General features: G+C 47.4%; 2 protein-coding genes across 5 annotated transcripts; both read right to left on the bottom strand.

The window, feature by feature from the left end:
• Nucleotides 1-4,978: 4,978 nt before the first annotated feature.
• Commd5 (COMM domain containing 5) lies at nt 4,979-6,799 on the bottom strand. The gene is made up of 2 exons (XM_059247485.1): nt 6,700-6,799; nt 4,979-6,299 (listed from the first exon to the last, which is right to left on the bottom strand). Exon 2 carries the CDS (start codon nt 6,244-6,246, stop codon nt 5,572-5,574), a length of 675 nt encoding a protein of 224 aa, XP_059103468.1. The 5' UTR covers nt 6,247-6,299; nt 6,700-6,799; the 3' UTR covers nt 4,979-5,571.
• Nucleotides 6,800-14,875: 8,076 nt separating this feature from the next.
• Nucleotides 14,876-24,598, bottom strand: Znf7 (zinc finger protein 7). 4 transcript variants are annotated; one of them, XM_059247393.1, is made up of 5 exons: nt 24,135-24,568; nt 22,892-22,935; nt 22,402-22,528; nt 18,198-18,320; nt 14,876-16,870 (listed from the first exon to the last, which is right to left on the bottom strand). In XM_059247393.1, exons 2-5 carry the CDS (start codon nt 22,892-22,894, stop codon nt 15,114-15,116), a joined length of 2,010 nt encoding a protein of 669 aa, XP_059103376.1. In that variant the 5' UTR covers nt 22,895-22,935; nt 24,135-24,568; the 3' UTR covers nt 14,876-15,113. The 4 variants fall into 4 exon arrangements, with proteins under 4 accessions (XP_059103376.1, XP_059103375.1, XP_059103374.1 ...); XM_059247392.1 differs by having other exon boundaries at nt 18,198-18,323; nt 24,135-24,567; XM_059247391.1 differs by lacking the exon at nt 22,402-22,528 and having other exon boundaries at nt 18,198-18,323; nt 24,135-24,567.
• Nucleotides 24,599-24,980: the final 382 nt, after the last annotated feature.

Here is a 24,980-nt window from a genome sequence, read left to right on the forward strand (position 1 = left end):
GAAACTAACTCAGGAGTCTTATGGCGGGAAAGTGGGCCGCGGCGGAGGCTTCCAGAGGTGGAAGGATTTGCCCAGGGCTAGCGTCACTATTGGTCTACAGAGTAGCCATCACTACAGAGACGAACATGCTGTGGTCATTTGGGGCTTACATAAGGTGACAACCATGCTGGTGTCCTGGTCATCAACCCTTCTGTCCTTGTGACACTTTACTGTCTACCCTATCTGTATGCTCACTCAGGACACATAGGCCCTGTCCAAGATCTGGAGAACCTGAGAGTCTCAGGTTGGGATTGCATCTGTCCTTTTTAAAAACAACAAAACCACCTCTTTTGAGATGGTCTCTTCATGCTGTGCTGTCCATGCTGGCTCTGCTGTGCTGGTTAAATGCATTACAGCCTCAGAGCCTGGCAGCAGTGGTCACGCCTTTAATCCAAGCACTTGGGATGCAGAGGCAGGTGTATACTCTGTGAGTTCGAGGCCAGCCTGGTCTACCGAGTGAGTTCCAGGAAAGGCACCAAAACTACACAGAGAAACCCTGTCTAGAGGGGGGAGAGGGGAAGCAGGTTAGACAGGCTGACTACACTGCAGGCTATCAGTCTGTTTTAAGTGGCCTCAAGCTTTATTACTAACATGACTGTGAGGTCAGCTAAAGTGCCAGCTCTTTTAAACGTAAAAGATATTTTCATAGAATGGTCTTACTACAGGTCCAAGCAATTGAATTTCTGAGCAGCTCAGACCCTAGGTTTGCACTCCTGTGCCCAGCGATGTTTGCTCTGTCCTCCACGTCAGAGACGACGTCCATGCTCTGCTTCCACCCGTGCCAACAGCTGGCTCTGTAGTGAAAGCTGTGGAGCCAGACGCAGAGCAGAGACCCGAGACAATTCTAGGAGCGTTAACTGAATGCAAGGCTCAGGCTTCAGGGACCCCAACAGATCTAGACCCCGACTTAATGTAGCCAAAAGTAGGCAACTAGCCAGAAAAATCGAAACCCCACCCCATGACTGACCCTTCCTGCCTCAGCACACACTGATTTCCATAATTCGGCCATCGAGAGCTATAGACTGTCCCTGTAGGAGGATCTGTTGGTCTTATGACAGTCTAATGACTATCGAGTTTTTTTTTTTAATTTTTAAAATGACATATATTTAATTTGTTGGGGAAGGAGCATACCACAGTGGACTTATGGGGACCAGAGGACAACTTGTATGAGATGGCACTTTCCTTCTGTCATGTGGGTTGTTAGGATCTAACTCAGATCCTCAGGCTTGGCAGAAAGGGCCTTTTCTCACTGAGCCACATGCTGACTCCCCACTTTTTTTTTTTTTGTCATCTGAGGTAGGTTTATAAAGTAAAAAGGTTTATATTGGCTCACAATTCCCAGTTCACAATCAACTGGCCCCATTTCTTTGAACCTACACAGCAGCACATCATGGTGTAAGGGTGTGGCAGAGCAACACTGCTCATCTCAGCAAAGGAACCCCCAGTGACTAAAGGACCTTTTGCTAGGCTTCACCTTCTAAAAGTCCTACAGCTTCCCAGTGGTCCCACCCTATTGACCAAGGCTTCAACACACAGGCCTTTGGAGGATCCTGAACATCCCGACTATAGTAGAATGCTACAGGAAAGTGTTGTCACACTTCCGTGGGTCCAGGATCTGGATTTCAAATGAGTCTGGTTTCCAATACAGGACTAAGGGGAGATGCCAGTTGGAACAGGTAGAGCAGTTGAGGGGGAATGGGATGCCTTAGAGATGTGTTGAAAATTTTTCTGAGGGTTATGACTGTAAAGCCTAATGCAGTGGTTCTCAACCTTCCTAATGCCACGGCCCTTTAGTACAGTTCCTCATGCTGTGGTGACCCTCAACTATAAAATTATTTTCCTTGCTACTTCATAACTGTAATTTTGCTAGCTATGAATGATAAACACCTGTGTTTTCTGATGGTCTTAGGCCACTCCTGTGAAAAGGTCATTCAACACCCACCCCCCCCACCCCCCCCCACCCCCCCGCAAAGGGGTCTAGACCCACAGGCTGATAACTAGTGGCCTAATGGGTTATTTGAATCCTGAATCTCCATGACCATATCCCCTAGTGTAGATAGGAATAATATATCCTGTCTCCCCTGCCCCTTTTTGTTTGTTTTTGGGTTTTGTTTTGAGACAGGGTTTCTCTGTGTGGCTCTGGCTGTCCTGGAACTCACTCTGTAGACCAGACTGGCCTTGAACTCAGAAATCCGCCTGCCTCTGCTTCCATAGTGCTGGGATTAAAGGCATTCACTACCATTGCTCCAATTTTTTTCTTTTCTTTTCTTTTTTCTACAAGGTCTCACTTTGTAGCTACAGCTGTCTTAGAACTTGCTAAGGCCGGCCTCAAACTAAGATTAGATTGCCTCTGCAGGTATGCAGCTCAGGGGTTAGTGGTTCTGACTGCTCTTGCAGAGGACTCAGGTCAGTTCCAGAACCTACCTGTCAGGTGGATAACGACTGTAACTCCAGCTCCAAGAAATGTGACACTTCTAATGTCTGCAGGTACCAGCACTCATATGCATATTTACTGAGTTTGCTTAGCATGTGCAAAATCCTAGATTTCGATACCAGTAGAGGGAAAATGTGACCTGGGGCAGATAAGTAGCTCTCCTACTTGACATTATGGGACCTTGGAAAAGACGAGAAACATCGTATGCTTCATTTTGATGTAGGGACAAAAGTATCTTTTTCATTGGATTACTGGAGAAATCAAATGACTACACAGGAATGGCACAGAAATGTGCCACAATAAAACACCAGGACTGGCTGGACGGCGGCGGCGGCGGCGGTGGTGGTGGTGGTGATGATGGTGGCAGCGGCGCACATCTTTAGTCCCAGCACTCGGGAGGCAAAGCCAGGCGGACCTCTGTGAGTTCGAGGCCAGCCTGGTCTACAGAGCGAGTTCCAGGTCAGGCACCAAAACTACACAGAGAAACCCTGTCTCGGAAAACAAAACAAAAACCACCAGGACTGTTAGAAGTTACAGTGACCATTCTCCAGAGATGATCTGAAAGCAGTAGCAGGACACTGAGTTCCCAAGAATCGTGTTTGTTGACCACACGGTATGACAGTTCATCTTGCTATGCTCTATGTAAACCTACTTGCAATTCTGTTCTTATTTTTTTTTTTTGTTTTTTTGTCTCTTGAGACAGGGTTTATCTGTGTACCCTAGCTGTACTGTAACTTTCTCTGTAGACCAGGCTGGCCTTGAACTCAGAGATTTCCTGTCCCTGGAGGGCTGGAATTACAGGTGTATGCCACCATGCCTGGCTGCAATTTTGTTCTTTACGTGATACTCCTACAAAAGGTGTTTTCAAAATGTGTCCTGATAAAAATTCCTGGTAGATCTTCAAAATCTTTGGATTCTGAGTGTTATGGTGCATGCCAATTGAGTCAGGATTGAGTTCCTCAGGGCCAACCTGACCCACACAGTGAAACAGTCTCCAAAACAAAACCTTTCAATGACATGGAGTGCACAGAAGGGCCAACTTAACTTACTGACTTCTAAGTCTGTACTTGTGCCAGAAGGTTTTGTTTTTTTTTTTAAAGATTTATTTATTTATTATGTATACAGCATGTATGACTGCAGGCCAGAAGAGGGCACCAGATCTCATTACAGATGGTTGTGAGCCACCATGTGATTGCTGGGAATTGAACTCAGGACCTCTGGAAAAGTAGTCAGTGCTCTTAAATGCTGAGCCATCTCTCCAGCCCCCAGAAGGTTCTTTTTGAGAAAATCAATGTCATCCTAAAATCTCCCTGCTCCACAGGAATACACCAAGTTTTTCTTTTATTCTTTTCTTTTCTTTTTTTTCCCTGAGATAGGGTTTCTCTGTGTAGCTGTGGCTGCCTGGAAATCACTCTGTAGACCAGGCTGGCCTCGAACTTACAGAGATCCGCCTGGCTCTGCCTCCCGAGTGCTGAGACTAAAGGCATGTGTCACCACTCAGCCCAAAGACATTCTTTATAAGCCCAGTGCTTCCAAACTATTCATGGAGAGACGAGGGTAAAAGTACTAGGCTAGTCCAGTGGACACATTCCAAAGTGGAAATACACTCAATGAATGAACCACTAACACTAAGTAGCTTTTTTTGTTTTGTTTTGTTTTTGTTTTTTGCAGACAGGGTTTCTCTGTGTAGTTTTGATGCCTGTCCTGGATCTCACTATGTAGACCAGGCTGGCCTCAAACTCACAGAGATCCACCTGCCTCTGCCTCCCGACTGCTGGGATTAAAGGTGTGCCCCACCGCCTGGCTGCACCGAGTAGCTTTACTTCACTGGCAGCCATGCACTGGTTGATGCCTCTACAGAGTACACATCATCGCTTACCTCCTATGTTTGCATAGACACCTACCTGTTCAAAGGCCACGCTGTGACCAACCTTGTCATGATGGCCCACCTTCCAAACATACCTGTCCTCACCTGACTGGGCTGTATTCATTGGCACAAGCTGTATTCGTGCGTTTTTTGTTTTAGATTTGTTATTTTATGAGTATGAACATTTTTGCCTGTGTGTGTGTGTGTGTGTGTGTGTGTGTGTGTGTGTGTGTACACCACATACTCGTCTGATGTCCCTGTGCTGGATCCCCTACAACTGGATTTACAGACAGTTGTGAGCCACCATGTGGGTGCTGGGAATTGAACCCGAGTCCTCTGCAAGAACAGTAAGTGCTCTTAACTGCTGAGCCTTATCCTCTATCCCTGTACTCATGTTTTATTTTTTTTTCATTTTTTAAAAATTTTTATTTATTTATTTATTTTTCTATTATCAGCTTGATACAGTATAAATTCTTATCCTAATAGTGAAATGTTTCACTGAGGCTGGCCCAGTGATTGAGTAAAACCAAAACTTATTATAAGCAACAGGCTACATCCTGCTATGTAGCCTCCCTGGTTCTGTGGGTTGCAGTGTTTTAATATTAAAAATATGTATTTAATGACATATATACTAGACATCAGGTAACACACATTTAATATTTATGTCTCCCCCTCTAACCTGCCCACTAGGATGCCGCTTCAGCAAGGCAGGAACTTAAGACAAAAAAAATAAAAATAAAAATAAACCTGTGCACACCAAATCATAGGATTTTCGAAACCAAAGAAGCAGAGAGCTCAGGTCAGGCTGAGCAACCTTGCTGTATATTATAACAGGTCCTTACCTGGACCCTAGATCTATCTCCACATGGCCTCATCCTGCAGCACATGCCAATATCTGGGGAGGGGACAAGTATAAGGTTTAACACCCCAGTAGAAGAACATGTTTTTAATAGTTCTTTACTTGTTTAGTTCAAAATTGAGCCTCGGTATGTAACCCAGGCTGACCTTAAAATTACCATTCTCCAGCCTCAGCCTTCCAAGTGCTGAGATTATAAATTGTGCCACGATGTCCATAGTTCACTCATAAAAACAAAACCAACCCCAAAGTCACAGTTGTCTTTTCCCTTAAACAAAAAATACATCCTTACATGCAGGCCCTCAATTGAGTTGGCCTCATGACCAGTGTGGCTGTGAGCTCTGGTACCAGTTTCAGAATCCACAATACCAGGGTTCAGTCCTGCAGTTTGCGCTCACACTTTTTCTCCAGTTCGGCCATCTCCTTAAGGACCAAGGCTACACTGTACCGCAGCTCCTGGAATTTGGCTATGGGTACCTCGAAGCGGTGTGCAGATCCATCTGTGAGCTTCAGTTGCATGAGAACACTTGGTTGCAGGGAGCGGGTCTGAGCACTGGTGGAGATGGCCACATCCACCCGCCACCGGAAGTAAGACATGTGGGGCAGCCAGGACCCCTGTTGTTGGGCAACAGAGTCGAGAAGCGGGCGCTGACTCCCAAATGCCAAACTGGCCAAATCTCCAATCATATCTTGAGGAATGCCAAGCTCCTGGAGCTCGTCCTGGAACGCATCTGGCTTCAGACTGGCAGGGGGTCGCCGGAGAGCCTGCTGGAGCAGTGTGTGTGTGCCTGCCAACAGGACGGCCAGACGCTCCTCGGACAGGTTGGCACTGGCACCAAGGTGCTGCACAGCTTCTCTGCAGTCTTTCCCGTGCAGGGCCCCGACTACAAGCTTCAGCAACTTCCTGAAGGTGCTCCTGTCCAAGTCCTTCATGAGCTGAGCCAGTGCCGCCACTTCTGGAGATGGCTGGGCTCCCAGGAAACTGACCCGGCCACTGTGACTGTCAGCTGGATGGTGCAAGTATGGAGCTGCAGCCCCCAAAGCAGACATCCTTGCTTCCCTTTTCCTGATCAGTCCGAAGAGAAGGTCCTAACCACAGCTGCCTGGAGAGGTGACGGAGAGACAAGTGACTTCACGGTCAGGAGCTTTATGTACCAAAAGACGAGGGTCGATGTGGGGCCCTATCTGCCTGTCACTGTCCACGTGAACTACCAACGATCGATAGCAAATAGGACGCGTGTTTGGGAGGCGGCGCTGAGACCGGATGGCAAAGGAGCCCACCTGAGTCTAGGAGAAGGGAAGCCTCCCAGAGATGAGCAGTTGGCAAGGAAAAGAGACAAGAAACAGAAGCGCACGCCTAAGTCCTACGGAAGCGATATTAGTGAATTTAGATAACGCAGCTGAGACCCCTCTCCTACTCAACCCCGAATCCTAATCATAGCTCTGGAAGACCTAATGACCTCACATTACAAATATAAACCAAGCCTTTAAAGCCCTCGGCACCTGGAGGAAGCTGTCCGCAGGTAGCTGGCAGCAGCAGGAAGTCAGCCGGGCCTCAGGAAGGACACTTCCGGGCCCAGCGACACTTCCGGGCCGCTCTAGGATAGCGCGATAGAGGCCCTCTATGGTTCCCGGAGTCGCGCGCACGCGCCGGAGGGCAGTCCGTCTCTGGAGTTGTCTTCTGATTCCTGGGTTTCAGGAAATAGGAAGCAGAAGTCAAATTATCTTCCGCGATTGGACTCGGAGCCGCAGCTGTCCGCGCCTAGGCAGTCCAGTGTGAGGGGCACACGCTAGAATTGTTGGAGTTGGTGCTACCGAATTTAATATTTTAAAATAGATGGGTCAGGCGGTGACGCCCATCGTTAAAACCAGCGATCTGGCCGGGCGTGGATCTCTGTGAGTTTGAGGCCAGCCTAGTCTACAGAGCGAATTCCAGGACAGCCAGGACTGTTGCACACAGGAACTCTGTCTTGAAAAACCAAAACAAACAAACAACAACAAAAACAGCACTCGAGAGGTACAGGCAGGCAGATCTGTATGAATTCTAGGCCAGCCTGATCTAGATCTAGATACCGAGTTCCTGGCCTGCCGAGGCCACAAAGTGAGACCCTGTCTTAAAAACAAAAACAAGGGCTGGAGAGGTAGCTCAGAGAACAAGAGCATTGGTTGCTCTTCCAGAGGTCCTGAGTTCAATTCCCAGCAACTATATGGTGGCTCGCAACCATCTATAATGAGATCTGGTGCCCTCTTCTGGTGTGCAGGCATACATGCAGACAGAACACTGTATACAGTTCCCCACAGGGTTTGGGGTGGGGGTGGGGGTGGGGGTGGTAAACGTGTGTATGGTCTATGCAGTATAGCTCCATAAAGCTTTAATTGAGGGTAGGGGCTAATTAAGTGGGCAAAAGTAGATAGACATCTCATCAGGATGATATGAATGGCTAATGACACAGACCTGGTGATATAAGGCAGCTATCCTAAGAGGCTGGGGCAGGATGATCACAAATCCAAGGCAGGCCTGTCTGGGCTCTAGAGTTGGCTCAAGACCAACCTGAATAACTAGTGAATTGCTTTATCAAAAAAGATTGGAGGAAATTGTGCATTGTGGCACAGGCCTTTAATCCCAGCACCTGGGAGGCAGAGTCAGACAAATCTCTGAAGTCCAGGCCAGGCAGGGCTACACAGAGGCTCTGTCTTTAAATAAATTAATAAAGAGTGGTGTGTGCGTGTGTATACACATACATATGTACATAAAATATGTGTATATATACATATACACATATATGTTCAATAAACACATAAAAGAACGTGCTCACCACTACTAAAAATTGGAATCACCATAAGGTGCTATTTTTCACCCTTCCAAGAAACAGATTGATGACATCTGAGAGGTGTGTGCCGTGCAGTAACTGCAACAACCGCCCTTGTCTGTCGAGTGGAAAGCTGGACAACTACTTGGGGGAGCTGTCCAGAGGCTTCTTTTAAATTTAAATACCCAAGGGTGAAGGGAATAGTTCAGTGGGAGAGGTTTGCCTAAGAATCTTGAGGCCCTGTATTCATCAGACCCACAGGGGGAAAAAAATTTAAAAGGACAAATGCCCTAGGATCCGGCAATCCTACAGCTACATATTTCTCCATGAGAAATGAAAGCAATTATAAACAAAAACATTTCCTAAGCAGCCCAAACAAAATATTATAAATTTGGCGACGACAGAAATGCAGTGGTTCTAGAAGCTATAAGTGTTGGCAGGACCATGGTCTCCTGCCTCTTGCCACATCTGCTTGTAGCCAAACATCCCTGGCATCCCTTGGCTTGGATATACCACTCTAATCTCTGCTTCCGTCTTTATGTGAAATTTCCACTTTCTTGTAAGCATATCAGTTGCTGGGCTAGGACCCATACTACTCTAACAACTTCATCTGCCGAGACCTTATTTCCAAATAGCACGCCATTTACTCTCAGGTTCTGGGGATCTTAGGACTTCAGCATATCTTTTGAGGAACGTAACTTGAGCTATAACTAATAAATGTTCATAAAAGAAGTCTTATTGTTTGGGGGTCATTTGGGAAGGGAGGGTATGTGTACTTCTCTGTTTGTGTGTGGATCCATGTGTGTGCAGGTGCACATGTGTATGCATGTGTGCGTGTGTAGACAGAGGTCAACCTTAGGTGTCACCCTCAAGTGCTATCCACCTTGGTTGCTTGCTTCTCTTTTTGTTCTCGTTTTTGTTTGTATGTTTGTTTGTTGTTTTTGAGTTTCTCTGTGTAGCCTTGGCTATCTTCTGTTGTTCATTCTGTTGATCAGGCTAGCCTCGGAACTCAAGAGATCTGCCTGTCTCTGCCTCCCGGGTGCTGGGATTAAAGGTATGTGCCACCATGTCCAACTCCAGTCTCCAGGTTTTCAAAAAGCCTAAGGAGTTGTTTGCTAGGTGGACAGCAATGGCTTTAGCATATAAAAATTTCTGCTACTGTGGTGTCTACAACAGCATCACTATTACACTACTGAGTACACCTTGTCTTGTGTCTTGGTGCTGCTGGGTTTTAGGTTCAAAGCAGGCCCCAAAATGACAGTGCTGCTGCCAATGTCCTAAATGACAGTCTGAGCTTAGCTCAGGCTGGAGTCTGACCAGGTAAACACAAGGATTGCTAACAGATAAACAAAACTTAAGCTAGGCGGTGGTAGAACACTCAACTTTAATCCTAACACTCAGGAGGCAGAGGCTAGCCTGGTCTACAGAGTGAGTTCTAGGACAGTTAGGGCAACAAAGAGAAACCCTGTCTTGAAAAAAAAAACAAACAAACAAAACAAAATCCCAAAACAACAACAATAAAGCTGGGCAATGGTAGCGCTGGACTTTCATCCCAGCACTCCGGAGGCAGAGGCAGGTGGATCTCTGTGAGTTCAAGGTCAGCCTGGTCTACAGAGAGAGTTCCAGGACAGCCAGGACTGTTTCACAGAGAAACCCTGTCTTGAAAAAACAAAACCAAAACCAAAACCCAAACAACAACAACAACTGCCCCCAACTCAGCATTCTTCAGAAACCTTGTGAAGCAGGTTTTTGTTTTTCAGGAAAGCCCATACTATTCTTATCCACCCGCAACACCAATTATCTCCAGCTGTACTGGTCCGAATACCCCCTCCACCCCTGCCCCTGCTACTTGTCCCCTTAAAACTGGCAAGACTCTTCTGCCATTCTTGTTCTCTGCCTCCTGAGAGACAGTCCCAGCAGTTTGATTCCCTGAATGAACCTTTCTTTACCCATGAAGTGGTCTAGTTTGGTGGTTTCACTGCACTCTCACTTACTGTGGGAAAACCTAACTAACATAGCCTTTGGTTTTGTGTTAATTTCCCCCGTAGAAATTCTAGCAAATTTTGATAAAATTTGATACAATTTTTCCCATATTTTCTTTTGAGTGACCTAAACAGACCCCCTTAACCTGTTTTACCGTTTTATCGACCCCCATTTTTTTCTAAGATGTATTTTTTATGTGCATGAGTGTTTTGCCTGTATGTCTGTGCTCCACTTGTGTGCCTGGAGTCCATGAGGACCAACGCAGAGCATTAGATCCCCTGGAACTAAGGTTTCAGACAGTTGTAAGCTGCCTTTGTAGGTGCTGGTAATTGACCCCCTGGGTGTTCTGGAAGAGCAGCTAGTGCTCTGAGTCATGTCACCAATCTCTGAATTATTTACTCTTTATTCATTCATTCATTCATTTTTAGTTTTATTGTATGGGAGTTTTGCCTGAATACTTGTATGTGCATGACATCTCTGCCTGGTCAGAGGCCAGAAAAGGGTACTGGACTGAAACTAGAAACAGTTGTAAGCTGCCTCCCTCCCTCTTGATTGCCTGAACACTTTACAAACCAGTTAAAGTGACTTCGATTTTCCAGAGCTTCTACCTCCTAAAGATTCTGCCCACCATGGGGCTCAGCAAAGCCACTAAAGTCTGTGTCATCCCAAAGCCCCAAATAAACCTTTTTTTTTTTTTTTTTTTTTTTGAGCTAGAATTTCACTATGTAGTCCTGGCTGACCTAGGGTATGTAGACCAGACCTGCCTCCAACTCATGGAGAACCACCTGCTTCTGCCTCCCAAGTGCTGGGATAAAGGCATACACAAGCAAACCCTTTTTAAACTCTACTGTGACATGTAATGTGAACGAGATACCCCCCATATTCTCAGGCATTTAAATTCTTGGTCTTCAGCTGGTGAGGTTTAGTAAAGCCTAGGAGGTGTGGTCTTGCTGAAGAAAGGACATCAGCAGAGGTGAGCCTTGAGAATTTTTAAAGACTCTTGCCAGCTGGGTGTGGTGGCCCCCAGCTTTAATCTCTGCTCTCAGGAGATAAAGGCAGAAGTATCTCTGAGTTCGTGGTCAACCTAGTCTACATAGTGAGTTCCAGGACAGCCAAGGCTATATAGAAGGAAAACAACAAAAAATTAATTGATTAAAATAAAGATGATTGCCATTTAGAGTTTGCTCTCCCCGCTTCCTGTTTGTGGTGTGAGATCTCAGCCTCCAGCTCCAGCTGCAGTGCCTGCCTGCTGCCCCACTTCCCCACCTTAACGACGATGGACTCTTATCCCTTCGGAATCATGAACCCTTCAATAAGTGGCCTTGGACATGATGTTTTATCACAGCAACAAGAAAGTAACTAATACAGAAATTGGGACAAGGGAGTCTTCTATTACTGTGAAGGTCCTGATCATGTGGTGTTTTTTAGAGGAATGCAGAAGACTTTGGGACTTTGGGATAGAAAAATGGTTAAATTGATGTGTAGAAAAGTGACTGACTTCATCCAGTAACCGATGGAAGCAGATGCTGAGATCCATGGCCAGGTGCCATGCCAAACTCCAGGAGTCCAAACAATGAGAGAGAGAGGAGGAATTCTATGAGCAAGGGACATAAAGATCGTGACGGGAAAACAAACAGAGATGGCCAGCCAAACTAGTGGAAACTGATCAACTGTGGACCAATAGCTGTGGAGCTCCCATGGGACTGGACCAGGCCCTTTGGATAGGTGAGACAGTTGTTTAGCTTGAACTGTTTAGGGGACCCCCAGGCAGTGGGATTGGGATCTGTCCCTGGTGCACGAGCTGGCTTTTTGGAGCCAGTGCCTATGGTGGGACACCTTGTGCAGCTTTGGTGCAGGGAGGAGGGGCTTGGACCTGCCTCAACTGAATGTACCAGGCTCTGCTGACTCCCCATGGGAGACCTTGCCTTGGAGGAGGTGGGAATGGGGGGGGTGTTGGGGAGGAAGGCTGGGGGCAGAAGGGAGGAGAGGGAGATCTGTGGTTGGTATGTAAAATGAATAGAAAATTTCTCAATAATAAAAATAAAAATAAAAAAAAGTGGCTGAATTGTTGTGGCATCCAAATCTACTGGGAGAAACCAAAGTCTTAGATTCAATTCAAATTTATATTAAATGAATTTATTCTTTGTTTTTCTAAGACAGGGTTTCTCTGTGTAACCCTGGCTTTACTGGAATTTGCTCTGTAGACCAGGCTGGCTTCTAACTCAGAGATCCGCCTGCTGAGTGCTGGAATTAAAGTCGAGTGCCATCACCGCTGGCTCCATCTTCTGTTTTTGTTTTTGCTTGTTTTTTTTTTTTTTTTTTTTTATCATTAACCCTCCTCCAAACCCAGCCTGGGAGCAGCCAGGATGCTTTACAAAACACAACTCCAAGGGTGGGGTGGGGCCCAATGGCAGGAGTGTGGCAAGGCCCAGGGTTCCATTCCAAGCTCAAGCTCTGGGGAGAAAACCACTGAAGAAAACATAAACAGCCCGGTAAGATCCTCCTAGTGGTGCCCCGTGCCCCATATTCTAGAGCAAATCTCAAAATCCAAACGGGCCGGGCGGTGGTGGCTCACGTCTTTAATCCCAGCACTCAGGAGGCAGAGACAGGCGGATCTCTGTGAGTTCAAGGCCAGCTTGGGCTACAGAGTGAGTTCCAGGAAAGGCGCAAAGCTACACAGAGAAACCCTGTCTCGAAAAACCAAAACAAACAAACAAACAAACAAACAAAAAATCCAAACGGGGCTTACAAGATTTTGATCCGTTCTTCACTCTCCCATCTCATTCCCTGGACCCCAACTCCAGCATCAGACCTTCTATTCTGTCACCCTGTCCTGGACCATGAGGCACAGGGTTCCACAGCCTGAGCCATTCCCCTCCTGACAGTGGCCTCAAAAGGTCTGGTAGGCAGACATTCAGGAGCAGAACTGAGGGACACACCCAGGGAGAGCCCAGTTCTGGCTTGGGGTTCCTTCCCTTCGTCCAGACTGACCAGTTCTGACTTCCCCTGGGAAGTGGAGAACTGGGAAGGTGCTGTTTGTGATTGGAGGGAAAGGATGCTCATGTTGCTTTCTTATCCTCTACCAGGATGTTAACGTATACACCTGCACATTAATTCTGTATATGGCAGTGCATTTTCAGTGCATCCATTTTAGGGTGGGAGATATTCTGGGTCACACAGCAAGCTCCTGAACCCCAAAATGACTTCAAGCCCTGGTCAAGTGACCATGATATTTCTACTTTATTTTTTTTAAAAAATCAAATCTGTTTTCACTTTTATTTTTTTAATTTTATGTGCATTGGTGTTTTGCCTGCATGTATATCAGTGTGAGGGTGTTGGATACCCTGGAACTGGAGTTACAGACAGTTCTGAGTTGCCATGTGGGTGCTGGGAATTGAACCTGGGACCTCTGGAAGAGCAGGCACTGTTCTTAACCACGGAGCCACCTCTCCAGCCCCTCTACTTTATTTTTATCTTATGTGCATTGGTATTTTGCCTGCATGTATGTCTCTGTGTGTCAGATCCCCTGGAGGTGGAGTTACAGGCAATTGAGAGCTGCCATGTGGGTGCTGGGAACTGAATCCAGGTTCTCTGGGAAAACAGCCGGTGTTCTTAATCACTAAGCCATCTCTCCAGCTCCTGGCCACGGTATTTCTAAACCTGGCATTGGTGTCTACTCAGTGCTGGCCATCCTCACATAAAAGCTGCATTCAGGAACCATACCTGCCTCTCAACAGAAGGGGGATGGAGCCCCTGAGTGGCTACGGTGGGGGATACATTTTAAGTGGGGTCAGCTGGGGCTAGGGATGTAACTCAGTGGCAGAGCACTTGAATAGCACACTTAAGCCCTCCGTCATGACCTCACAAAGGAAGACAAAACGGGATAAGTAAAGCAGAAATGAATTCTAACATCTTTGCGTTTGACTGCCTTTTAAATGAGCTACAAGATTTCCTTATTGTTGAAGCCATGTTAAGTAACTGACCCAGAGGGAAAACATTTTGGGTGACTTTTTTTTTATATATAAACACATGGTCTAGATGACTTTTTGCATCTGCCTGGATGCTGGGATTGCAAGTATGTACAGCAAACCTGGATTTGGTGGCTTCACTTTCTTTCTTTCTTTCTTTCTTTCTTCCTTTCTTTTTCTCCCCAGAGACAGGGTTTCTCTGTGCAGTTTTGGTGTCTGTCCTGGAACTCTGTAGACCAGGCTAGCCTCAAACTCACAGAGATCCACCTGGTTCTCCCTCTGAGTGCTGGGATTAAAGGCGTGTGCCATCACACTGGCTTAATTTGTTTCTTAAAAGGGCTGCCAAGGCTTTCCTGATATCTATTTCTCATGTGTAGGGCAGAGATCCACTCTGAGTTCAAAATACAGGCTACACCTTGAGTGTGACACATATTTTATTTAATGGGTAAATGCCAAACATTCCAGAAACAAAACAAAACTTATTTTCATAAGTAGAATATTCTTTTTTTTTTTTTTTTTTTTTTTTTTTTTTTTTTTTTTTTTTTGGTTTTTCGAGACAGGGTTTCTCTGTGTAGCTTTGCGCCTTTCCTGGAACTCACTTGGTAGCCCAGGCTGGCCTCGAACTCACAGAGATCCGCCTGGCTCTGCCTCCCGAGTGCTGGGATTAAAGGCGTGCGCCACCAAGAATATTCTTAAAGAACAAATCTGAATCTTCCTCAGCATTCTCAAGTTTCTGTTAGCATAAATTACCCAAATAAAATAAGGCTTCAGGTTTAGTCACAGTTACATATTTATACAGTGTGGTGGATTGAGAAGAATGGTCCCATAGGCTCATATGTGTGAGTATTTGGTCCTCAGTCGGTGGAACTGTTTGGGAATTATTAGGAGGTGTGGTCTTGGAGGAGGTGCGTTTGAGGTCTCAAAAGATTCTCGCCATTTCCAGTTAGTCCTCTCTGCCTAACAACTGTCTCCAAATGTGAGCTCTCAGCCACAGCTCCAACACCATGCCTACCTGCTTACCTGCCTGTCATGCCCCTACCGTGATGGCTATGAATGTTCTCTGGAGCTGTAAGGCCCAATTAAATGTTTTAAAGTTACCTCGGCCCTGGTGTCATCACAGCAGTAGAGAAGGAACCAAGACGTTTAGGTGAAGGATTTATCCCGTGTGAATCTTCTGGTGCTGCGTGAGCCTTGAGCTCCGATTAAAAGCTTTGCCACAAGCACTGCATTCGTAAGGCTTCTCTCCTGTGTGAATCCTCTGGTGTATAATCAGGTGTGAGCGCCACCTGAATATCTTCTCACAGTCATCACACTGGTGCAGTTGTTTTACAGTGTTCACTTTTTTCGGGTTCAAAAAGGTGTTACTTTCAACGGTGTTTCCACATTCATAGTACCACTGGGCTCTAGTGTGGATTCTCTGGTGTTCAATAAGGTATGAGCTCCGACTGAAGGCCTTTCCACACTCACTACACTCATAGGGCTTCACTCCAGCATGAATTATCTGGTGTTGGAAAAGGGTGGAATTCTGACTGAAGGCTTTCCCACACTCACTACACTTATAGGGTCTCTCCCCGGTGTGAACCCTCTGGTGGATGGTGAGCTGGGTGCTCATACTGAAGGCTTTTCCACATTGGATGCATTCATATGGCTTCTCTCCCTTATGAATCCTCTGGTGGTAGATGAGACTGGAGCTCTGGCTGAAGGCTTTCCCACAGTCATTACACACATAAGGCTTCTCTCCTGTGTGGATTCGCTGATGCTGGATAAGATGGGAGCCCTGGACAAAGCCCTTCCCACACTCATCACACTTAAACGGTTTTTCTCCGGTGTGAGTCCTCTGATGGCGAATGAGCCGCGAGCTACAACCGAAGGCTTTTGTGCACTTGTTACACTTATAGGGTTTCTCTCCGGTGTGAATGAGCCGGTGCTGGCTCAGGCGAGAGACCCACCTGAAAGCTTTCCCACACTCCTCACACTTAAAGGGCTTCTCCACAGTGTTACTCTTCTCACGGGCAATAAGGCTTGGGCTCTCTGAAGCTCTCGGCAAGTGAGATTTCTCCCCAGTATGCATCCTCTGATGATGGGCTAGAGTTGAGCTCTGGCTGAAGGCCTTGCCACACTCGGGGCAGGGGTAGGGCCTCTCTCCAGTGTGAGTCCTCTGATGTCTGACTAGCTGGGACTGCTGGCTGAAGGCTTTCCCACACTCCTGACAACCGTAAGGCCTTTCTCCTGTGTGGATTCTCTGATGGTGGATAAGGCTTGAGCTCTGCCCGAAGGCTTTCCCACATTCCTCACATCTGTAAGGCTTCTCTCCCGTATGGATTCTTTGATGCTGAATCAGTTTTGAGCTCAGACGGAATGCTTTCCCACAATCAACACACTTAAATGGTTTCTCTCCAGTGTGAATTCTCTGATGCTGATTGAGTTGTGAACACAGCCTGAAGGCTTTCCCACATTCCTCACATTCGTAAGGCTTCTTCCCAGGGAAGTTACTTGTGCATTTCTCCTCTAAGTGGTCAGGTAATTGTTTTTGGCACTCCTGACATCTGAATGGTTTCTCCTGCACACTCACTTCCAGATATGGATCCAGGTTCAAAGCTGGTCTAATGACTCTACCACACACTTCACAGTTTTCCCATGTCCCTTTCACACTGTGTCTCTGTTCATCAGGCTGAGAACCCAGGACAGTGGCCGGTAGCTTCTTACAATCCTGGACCGTGTCCTTGGGAGCCATAGTTTCATTATTCAAATGCTGCTTTTGGAAAAGTGAGCCACTCACTCTTAGTCCAGGGCTACCTGAGCAATTCTCTGACCAGACCTTAGAATCCCAATTGTCTCCACAGCCAGGAATCTGCCTTTTGGGAACGTTCATATACTCACAGTTCTGCTTGTGATCAGTTATAATAGTAGAATCTGAAATGAACACAAAGTAAAAATGTTCCTTACACCTGAGCTCCGAGAAAAGGCAGGAACAACAGGGGCTTGTGGGAGTGTCAGCACTACAACACACCCAAGTGGAAAGTGTGGCAAAGAGATCTAAGGGGAAATTCTCACAATTTAGTTCATTGGACAGTGACGATATGCTCATGTCTACAAGGCAGGGGGCTGAGAGTTTCGTGTCCTAAGAGGGTCCACGAGCAGAGTTTCATCCTATAGGGCACTGAGGAGGGACTATCCTAGAGTAGGACTGAACAGAACCAACCTGAGGACAGAATGTCAGTCAAGAATTCATCAAAACAGGTCAGAGGCCCCCAAACATGCTAACTGGCCAGTGAGGACAAAGGGGGGTCTGACCAAAAAATAGACAGGCATGTTGAGACCGTGGCTGAAGAAGAGGTGGTGTCTTAGCAGGAAGGGCCCAGAGCAGAACTGGGTGCTCAGCCTATGCAGGGCTGTCCTCTAAGGAGGGGCTTCTCTGAGAACTCAAGCTGCAAACCCACACCTCACAAGCCTTGCGGTAGGTGTGATGGCTAGTTTTTACTGTCAAATGAGCACAATCTAGGATTACCTGGAAAGAGGGGCCCTCAACTGGAAACTGCCCGGATCAGACTGGCCTGTGGCCATCCGTGAGATTGTCTTGATTGATGATTTGTTATGGAAAGACCTAGCCCACCGTGGGTAACATCATTACCAGGCCGCTTTGTCCGGACTGCATATGAAAGCTGGCGGAATATCAGCCGGAGCGCAAGACGGTAGGGAAGCAGTGTTCCTCCACCATTTGTGCCTCAGTTTCCGCCCTGACTTCCCACAATGATGGCTTCCGACCTGGAAGTGTAAACTGAAAGAAACCCTTTCCTTCCTACGTTGTTTCTTCTCAGAATGTTTTGTCATGTGACACAGTAAGATTAGAACACCAGGTCATCAACCGAGTGACCATATCCAGTAGTTGACGATGGTTTCTTCCCTGGGGCAAGTGTATGCAAGAGTCTGAGCATCCAGAACCAAGAGGCTTTCCTGACAGCTACTTCCCTTCTAGACTCTCCAAATCCACATAGGCTGCCTGCCTGTCCTGATCCCACAGGCCAGATTTCTCTATGACCATTAATTACAGGACACATGCAGTTGAATGGACGAGTGTGCTGTGTGTGCCCTTGCCTCTTTGTGGTACAGCCTTCCCAGAAGTGGCCACACACCTAGGGTTGGTCCTCTGCAGTGTTCTTTAGCAGCCCAGCCTGGTCAGCAGGACTCACCCCAGCTATTCCTTATTCAAACCTTCTCCGTGACAGGGCCTGGGCCTCACCTGTCTGGCAAATCCATGGTGCCTCTGTCCCCTCTGTCCCCTCTGCTCCCTGTAGGTCAAGGACCCATGGTTCTTGTCCTTGTTCCAGCCGAGAGATCAGTTCAGGCTTAAAGACCAGGAATCCTGCTGTGTGTGAGGCAGAGAAGGAGAGGATAGAAACATGGCCAGGAGTCAGCCCTGCTCCTAGGTTCCAGCCATGAAGAACGGGAGCTGCTAGATAGATGGGTAACCTATTCAGGGGGGTGATGAGGGATGAGGAGCTGGATACACAGCAGCCCCTTCTGTCTGGCTCCTTAGACTAGACGGGAAGGGGCACCCAGGCTTCCACAATCTTCAGGGAACACTGTCACCAAAGAATAGGCTGGATCTACTTGGGGTACAAAATGAATAGGAAAGCTTAAGCCCAGGCCAGCACCACATTCTGCAAAGCCACAGCTTTTTCTTCCCCCAGGTCAAAAGGCAAGGTTATTCCAAGAGGTAGGGGTAGCCAAGAAATAAAAATTTAAATTAGTAAGTAATTAAATGAATGAAGCAGATTTCAAATCACAAGTAGTGGTCCCAGACTCCCTTTATGGCCAATTCATAAAAGTGGGAAAGGTGTTGATTCAATCAGGGATCAACAAAGCGGGACTAGACCCATGGTTCAACAGTTAAGAGCACTTGCTACTCTTCCAGTGGACATTTCCTAGCACCTACATGGCAGCTCTCAACTGTCTGTAATTCCAGTTCCAGCAGGTATATGGACATACATACAGGTGAAATACCCATACACATTAAAAAAAAAAAAAAAAAAAAAGAAAGCTAATAGAGCTTGAAGCTTCCCTCAGGCTTCCCACAACATGGTAAAAGAGGCAGAGAAGTCTGCAAGATCCATCAAGCATGTCTAACCTGCAGCCAACAAGTCACACTCGGACAAAGACAGTTATGAATGTGGTCCAACACAAAATCATGAACTTATTTAAAATGTGAAATGTCTTTTTGTTTTGTTTTGTTAACTCAATTGTAAGATTCTTGAGTGTGAATCTTGTAAAGGACATCATGTCACAATATCAACAAGTTAAACAAATGTCATAGCAACAGGTTCAAGCTTTAATTAAGAATACGCAGGGTCTCACACTCATCAGAAAACAAACACCCTTTTTTAAAAAAGAAAAGAGAAGCCAGGTGGTGGCAGCGCATGCCTTTAATACCAGCACTTGGGAGGCAGAGGCAGGAGGATCTCTGTTAGTTCAAGGCCAGCCTGGTCTAGAGAGTGAGTTCCAGGACAGGCTCCAAAGTTATACAGAGAAACTCTGCCTTGAAAACCAAATAAAAAGGGACTGGAAAGATGGTTCAGAGGTTAAGAGCACCGACCGTTCTTCCAGAGGTCCTGAGTTCAATTCCCAGCAACCACATGGTGGCTCACAACCATCTGTAATGAGATCTGGTGCCATCTTCTGGCCTGCAGTCATACATGCTGTATACATAATAAATAAATAAATCTTAAAAAAAGAAAAGAAATATGGCTCAGTGGTTAAGAACACTAGCTGCTTTTCCAAAGGACATGGGTTCAATTCCAAGCCCACATGGCAGCTCACAACTGTCTGTAACTCCAAGATCTGACACTCTCACACAGACATACATTCAGGCAAAACACCAATGCACATAAAATAAAAGTAAATTATTAAAATAAATAAAAAAGAAATCTGACCAAAGTTAACATGAGAAAAGGAGAATATATAATACATAAAACATGCAACTACTGTTAGTTATATTCTTTTCTTTTCTTTTTTTTTTCCCTCTTGGAGTTTCTCTGTGTCACCCTGGTTGTCCTGGAACTCAATCTGTAGACCCAGCTGGCCTTGAACTCAGAGACCCACCTGCCTCGGCCTCCCAAGTACTGGGATTAAAGGTGTCACCACCATTAGCCTCCTAGCAACCTGGAGGCAGAAAGGAGCGGCCTCCCCTGTGCACGTGTGGGCTTGGTTACACTCTCAGCTCATCACTGCCGCAGCTGAATCACTAACACCATCACATAAACACATACTGTTGATTTACCCTGTACTTTATAAAACTAGCCTATGCTGGGTGCAATGTTATACACTTATCATCTCAGCAACAGCTCAGGAGGCAGAGGCAGGAGGATCACTTACTTTAAGCCCAGGAGTTCTAGGCCAGCAGAGTGGGCCAGACTGGGCAGCAAAGTGAGGTGCCCATCTAAAAAACAATAATAATAATAATAATAATAATAATAATAATAATAAGCAACTTGGTGCTGAAACACGAAATTATTGCAGAAGTAGAAACTGTGGGAAAGAGTAACAGGTTTACTTTTGAAACTGGGTAGTTTGCCTAAGGAAGCCCTGCAGGTCCACTCCCGGGCACACTGTAACTGTGTGTGCCAAAGACTTGAGGAAAGACAGAAAATGCAGAGGAAGCTGTCTTTTGTCACTGAGCAACATGCAAAAGGAATGGCTGCTATGTGCTGGGCAAAGCTTAGGCACTGACCCCACAGAAGGTAAAACCCTAAAGAAGAAAGAAAAACATCATCACTCCTGGCAGGTCAGAGCCCCATGGGAAGTAGATATGGATGATCGAGCAAGAGGCAATCCTGGCCAACGTACTCCGTGTGTTCTCCTTCTTATTAGTGACGTGATAGGCTATACATAGTCTATGATAGCACCTGCAAAGTACCAAGGAAGTTAAAATTGTTGGCGGTACAATCAGTAGTATCCTTTGTTAGAATTCTGATATGTACATTTAATAATGCATTTATAACATGTCATCTTGGTTTTGGTGAAATCTAACACAAGGAACACTAAACATCTAAATACCCCTAAGTCAGTAAGGCACAGCAATCCATTTTTTGTTTTGTTTTGTAAAGACAAAAGAGCTGCACAAATATATGATTTCAGAACCTAACAAAATAATAAGCAAGGATATGACAGGATGCCCAACCTCTCAAAAACTAGACAAACAGAACAACAGAATCTTTTTTTTTTTTTTTTTTTGGTTTTTCGAGACAGGGTTTCTCTGTGTAGCTTTGCGCCTTTCCTGGAACTCACTTGGTAGCCCAGGCTGGTCTCGAACTCACAGAGATCCGCCTGGCTCTGCCTCCCAAGTGTTGGTATTAAAGGCGTGCGCCACCACCGCCCGGCAACGGAATCTTAAGTTGTTTTAGTTTCTTTTCTTTTCTTTTCTTTTTTTTTGTTTGTTTGCTGTTGTTTTCAAAACAGGGTTTCTGTGTATCCTGAACTCACTCTGTAGACCAGGCTGGCCTCAAACTCAGACATCAGCCTGCCTCTGCCTCCTGAGTGCTAAGATTAATGGGATGCACCAAAATGCCTAGCCTGTTTTGTTTTTCTCTTTGCTCTCTGTAGTGCTAGGGACTGACCCCAGAGCTTTGTGTGGGACCAAAGAATGCTCAACCACTGACCTGTATATACTCCAGCCCTTGCTATACACTACTTAACTAAGACATAACAAAACTGGATTTTGCCAGGCTGTATGGGATGAACAGTTACTGGCCTGGACTAACACTGAGCAAAGTACCTGGTAAACCAACTACATCCCATCCCCATCTACTCCACTCCTGGTCTACCAGCCCAGGCATCCTCTCAAGAACCCAGGATACTCCCATGTTGTAGGGGCCAGGATGATGTGGGGCCAGCCCTGAAGAGGGCTCAGTAACAGGGGAGAGACACAGCAAGCCACAAGTAAGACATACATTCTACCATAAGCTGAAGCAAACTGCAATGTTGTATGTGCTGGAGCAGCCTGCAGGGAAGCTGGCAAGAATAGAAGTCTGACGGCAGGACAGAAGGAAAGAAGGACAGAAGGAAAGAAGGACTCAAGGTATCACTGACACTCTGGTTCCAGAACAGTTTTCCCTGGCAACTCCTCAAGCTAATAAAGATCTTTTTCCTTTTTCTTTTTTGTTGTGTGTATATGTGTGTTTTAAAGCTATTTCAAGTATGGGTTCTATTTCTCCTATAATAGTTTAATAGCTTAGGAAAAACAGAGGTTTTCCTAGTTCCCAGATGTCCACCTACCTAGTAAGGGTTAAGTTGGGTGACATGTATAAAGCCTGCAGCTAGCCTGGCACACTCAGCTTCAAGGTTTAACCCCTAAGGCCCAAGCAGTTAGCATCCACATCCCCTCTCTCTGACAAGTGTGGGGTGGATGCTGACCTGTGTATGGAACGGATCCCCAGGTGTAGCCTCACCTAGTCCAGCCACACTGCTGTGGTTCTCCAGCATCACCTCCCTGTAGAGGGCCCTCTGACCAGAATCCAGACATTGCCACTCCTCCCGAGAGAAGTGCACAGCCACGTCGCCAAATGTCACCGCCTCCTGAAATCAGGACACACACTAGCACCCCAGACGTCCTTCGGAGCCAGCTCCAATCTGACACTACAGCATGGCAGGTGACCCATGGGATTGGACTAGAGTCACAGGGATCCTTTTAGCTCTTAAATCTTGGGTGAAAAGAAGGGACTTAGTCCATAGTAGTTAACCTCTCCACTGAGCAAGCACAACTAGGCTCTGGTCTGGGCAGACGTTTACTAACTGCCTCAGGTATTGAGCCTGGCAAGAGTCACAGTGAGGACCAAAGCTAGATCTGTGCTCAGGCCCAGTGGAAAGGGTAGATCCCCAAAGTAGGAAGTGGAGGCTGGACAGGACAAGTTGGGGGATACAGGCATCCAGGCTTCCTACCATGAGATTTGGAAGGTGGGATCCACTTGTCTTGACTCAGACACCTGTGAGAAATTATGAAAAGATCAGAGGTCAGGGTTGGGGAAGCTCCCCAATTCCCAGGGTAATCCAAGGGTCTTTGCATCCCCTGCTTCTTTACCACCAACCTCAGGCATACCGGGACACCAGACTGGGCAAACAGAACCCTGACATTTGAGTATCAGCCCCTGAGCCCCTTGCCTGTGTGTGGGGTTGAATCACTTCACAAAAACATTAAGAACGGCTGCCAGGGGCCACACATTCAACTAAACAATGAATTTACAAGAAGTTTGCCTTCACGAGGCACCTAGAAGAGACAAACAACCACACATAAAATCACAACCATGATAGCGCTGAAGTAAAGGGAACTAGTAAGGTGTTTAAATGAGAAATTCTGGTAAAGTCTAAAAAAGTCTTACCCCAGGGGCCCGAGCCAAAGGGATGGTGGTAGGGGGGGCCTCAAATGGGAGCAAACTGAACCAGTGTGTCAAAGCAAGCACGGAAGTAGAGTTAACTGAAGGCCAGAAGAAAGGGCTTCAGGGGGAAACAGAATCTCTGTTCTCAAGTATCTAAATTCCAGAACAGGTACAGCTGTCCTAAGTCATCAGGACAGCAACACTAAGGATTCGCGAAGTCCCCTCCGCTAAACCAAAGCCCTTAGGCCCCTCCCCAGTCCCACCCCCACCCCAGCCCCCGGGCGAGGTAAGAATGGGAGGAAGCTGGCTTCCTCGTAGCCTTTGGCCCAGGTGTCAAGCCATTGGCTAACCCAAGCAGCAGTGAACACTGGGAAAAAGGTTCCCCTCTCAGACTCCAGTATTTGGACAGCCAATGGGAAATCGCGGTCCCAAACAGAGGACAAACCCTGAGGTGCCATCTGAGTCCACAACCGTGACAACACTTTCAGCCTCTGTCACTGACTCTAGGCTTTCAAGGTGCAGAAACTGAGGGGAAAGGTGGTCCCAGGAAGTGATTACTCAGGAAAAACTAGGGAGGCGGCAGGCAGGTCCAAGCCTGGAGGGAAGCAACCTAACTCAGGCCCAACTCTGGAGCTCGGGAGCAGGCTGGAGGAGCTGTGGTGCTCGGCTATTCGACTCGCACCCGCTGGGACCAAGTCCCCCGCCAGGCACTCACAACAGCCCCGAGCCGCCCACGCCTTTCATCTCTTCTGGGGGAGAGCCGGATGCCCCTTGCCCACACGACAAGGATTGCCATTGCGCCGACTCACCCAGCCTGGGCGCGTCTGGGACCCGCCAACAGAGCGAGCCACCGGAAACGGCTCCGCACGCCCATCCCTCCGTGTCCCTCCCTGCAGACTTCCGCCCGTTCAGATCCGCCGGCAGGCCAGAGCATCTCGATGGTTCTCCAGCCCCGCCCCCGAGGCTACAGGGGTGGGGGGCGGGGCCAAAAGCTGTCAGCCGGTAAAGGTCTGGGCTAGAGTCTAAGGGCAGGTCCAGGAGTGGGGAGCCCGGAGCCCCGAGGAGCCGCTGAAGATCACGGAGGGCGAGGGCGCGAGCGGGAGGCGGGGCCAGAAGCGGAGGCGGGGTTAGGTCCGGAACCCAGCCTGGTGCGGAGGCGGGGCCAGAAGTGGAGGCGGGGCCAGGTCCGGAACCCAGCCTGGTGCGGAGGCGGGGCCAGAAGCGGAGGCGGGGCCAGGCCCGGAACCCAGCCTGGTGCGGAGGCGGGGCCAGCCGTGGAATGTTTCGGGGCTTGCAATAGGCTGCTATCTATGGATGTTGAACCGAGCTGAGCGGGTGAAAACCCTACCAGCTAGCTGGAAAAGCTGACCTCCGGGGAAGGTCACTGCAGCTGGGACAGATGCCTCTCGAACCACCAGCTTAGGGTTCTCGTATTTCAGGCTGACCCTGTCAGGGCGTAGCCCAGTTAGGTTTTCCTTAGCAGAAAGAAGTGGTAAGCATCAGAAGCCTTTACCCTCCGGAGGCAGAGCGCCCTGGCATGGCGCTCTAGGGGATGGCACCGGTCTGGGAAGCCGGAGGTTGGACAGGGGTCCACTGCAGCTGTTGGGCCAGATGCGCTAGGATCTGAGAGGCTGTGGAGATCTCTTGCCCACTGG

This window comes from Peromyscus eremicus, chromosome 20 (assembly GCF_949786415.1).
Source record: "Peromyscus eremicus chromosome 20, PerEre_H2_v1, whole genome shotgun sequence".
In the NCBI taxonomy this organism is placed as follows: Eukaryota; Metazoa; Chordata; class Mammalia; order Rodentia; family Cricetidae; genus Peromyscus; species Peromyscus eremicus.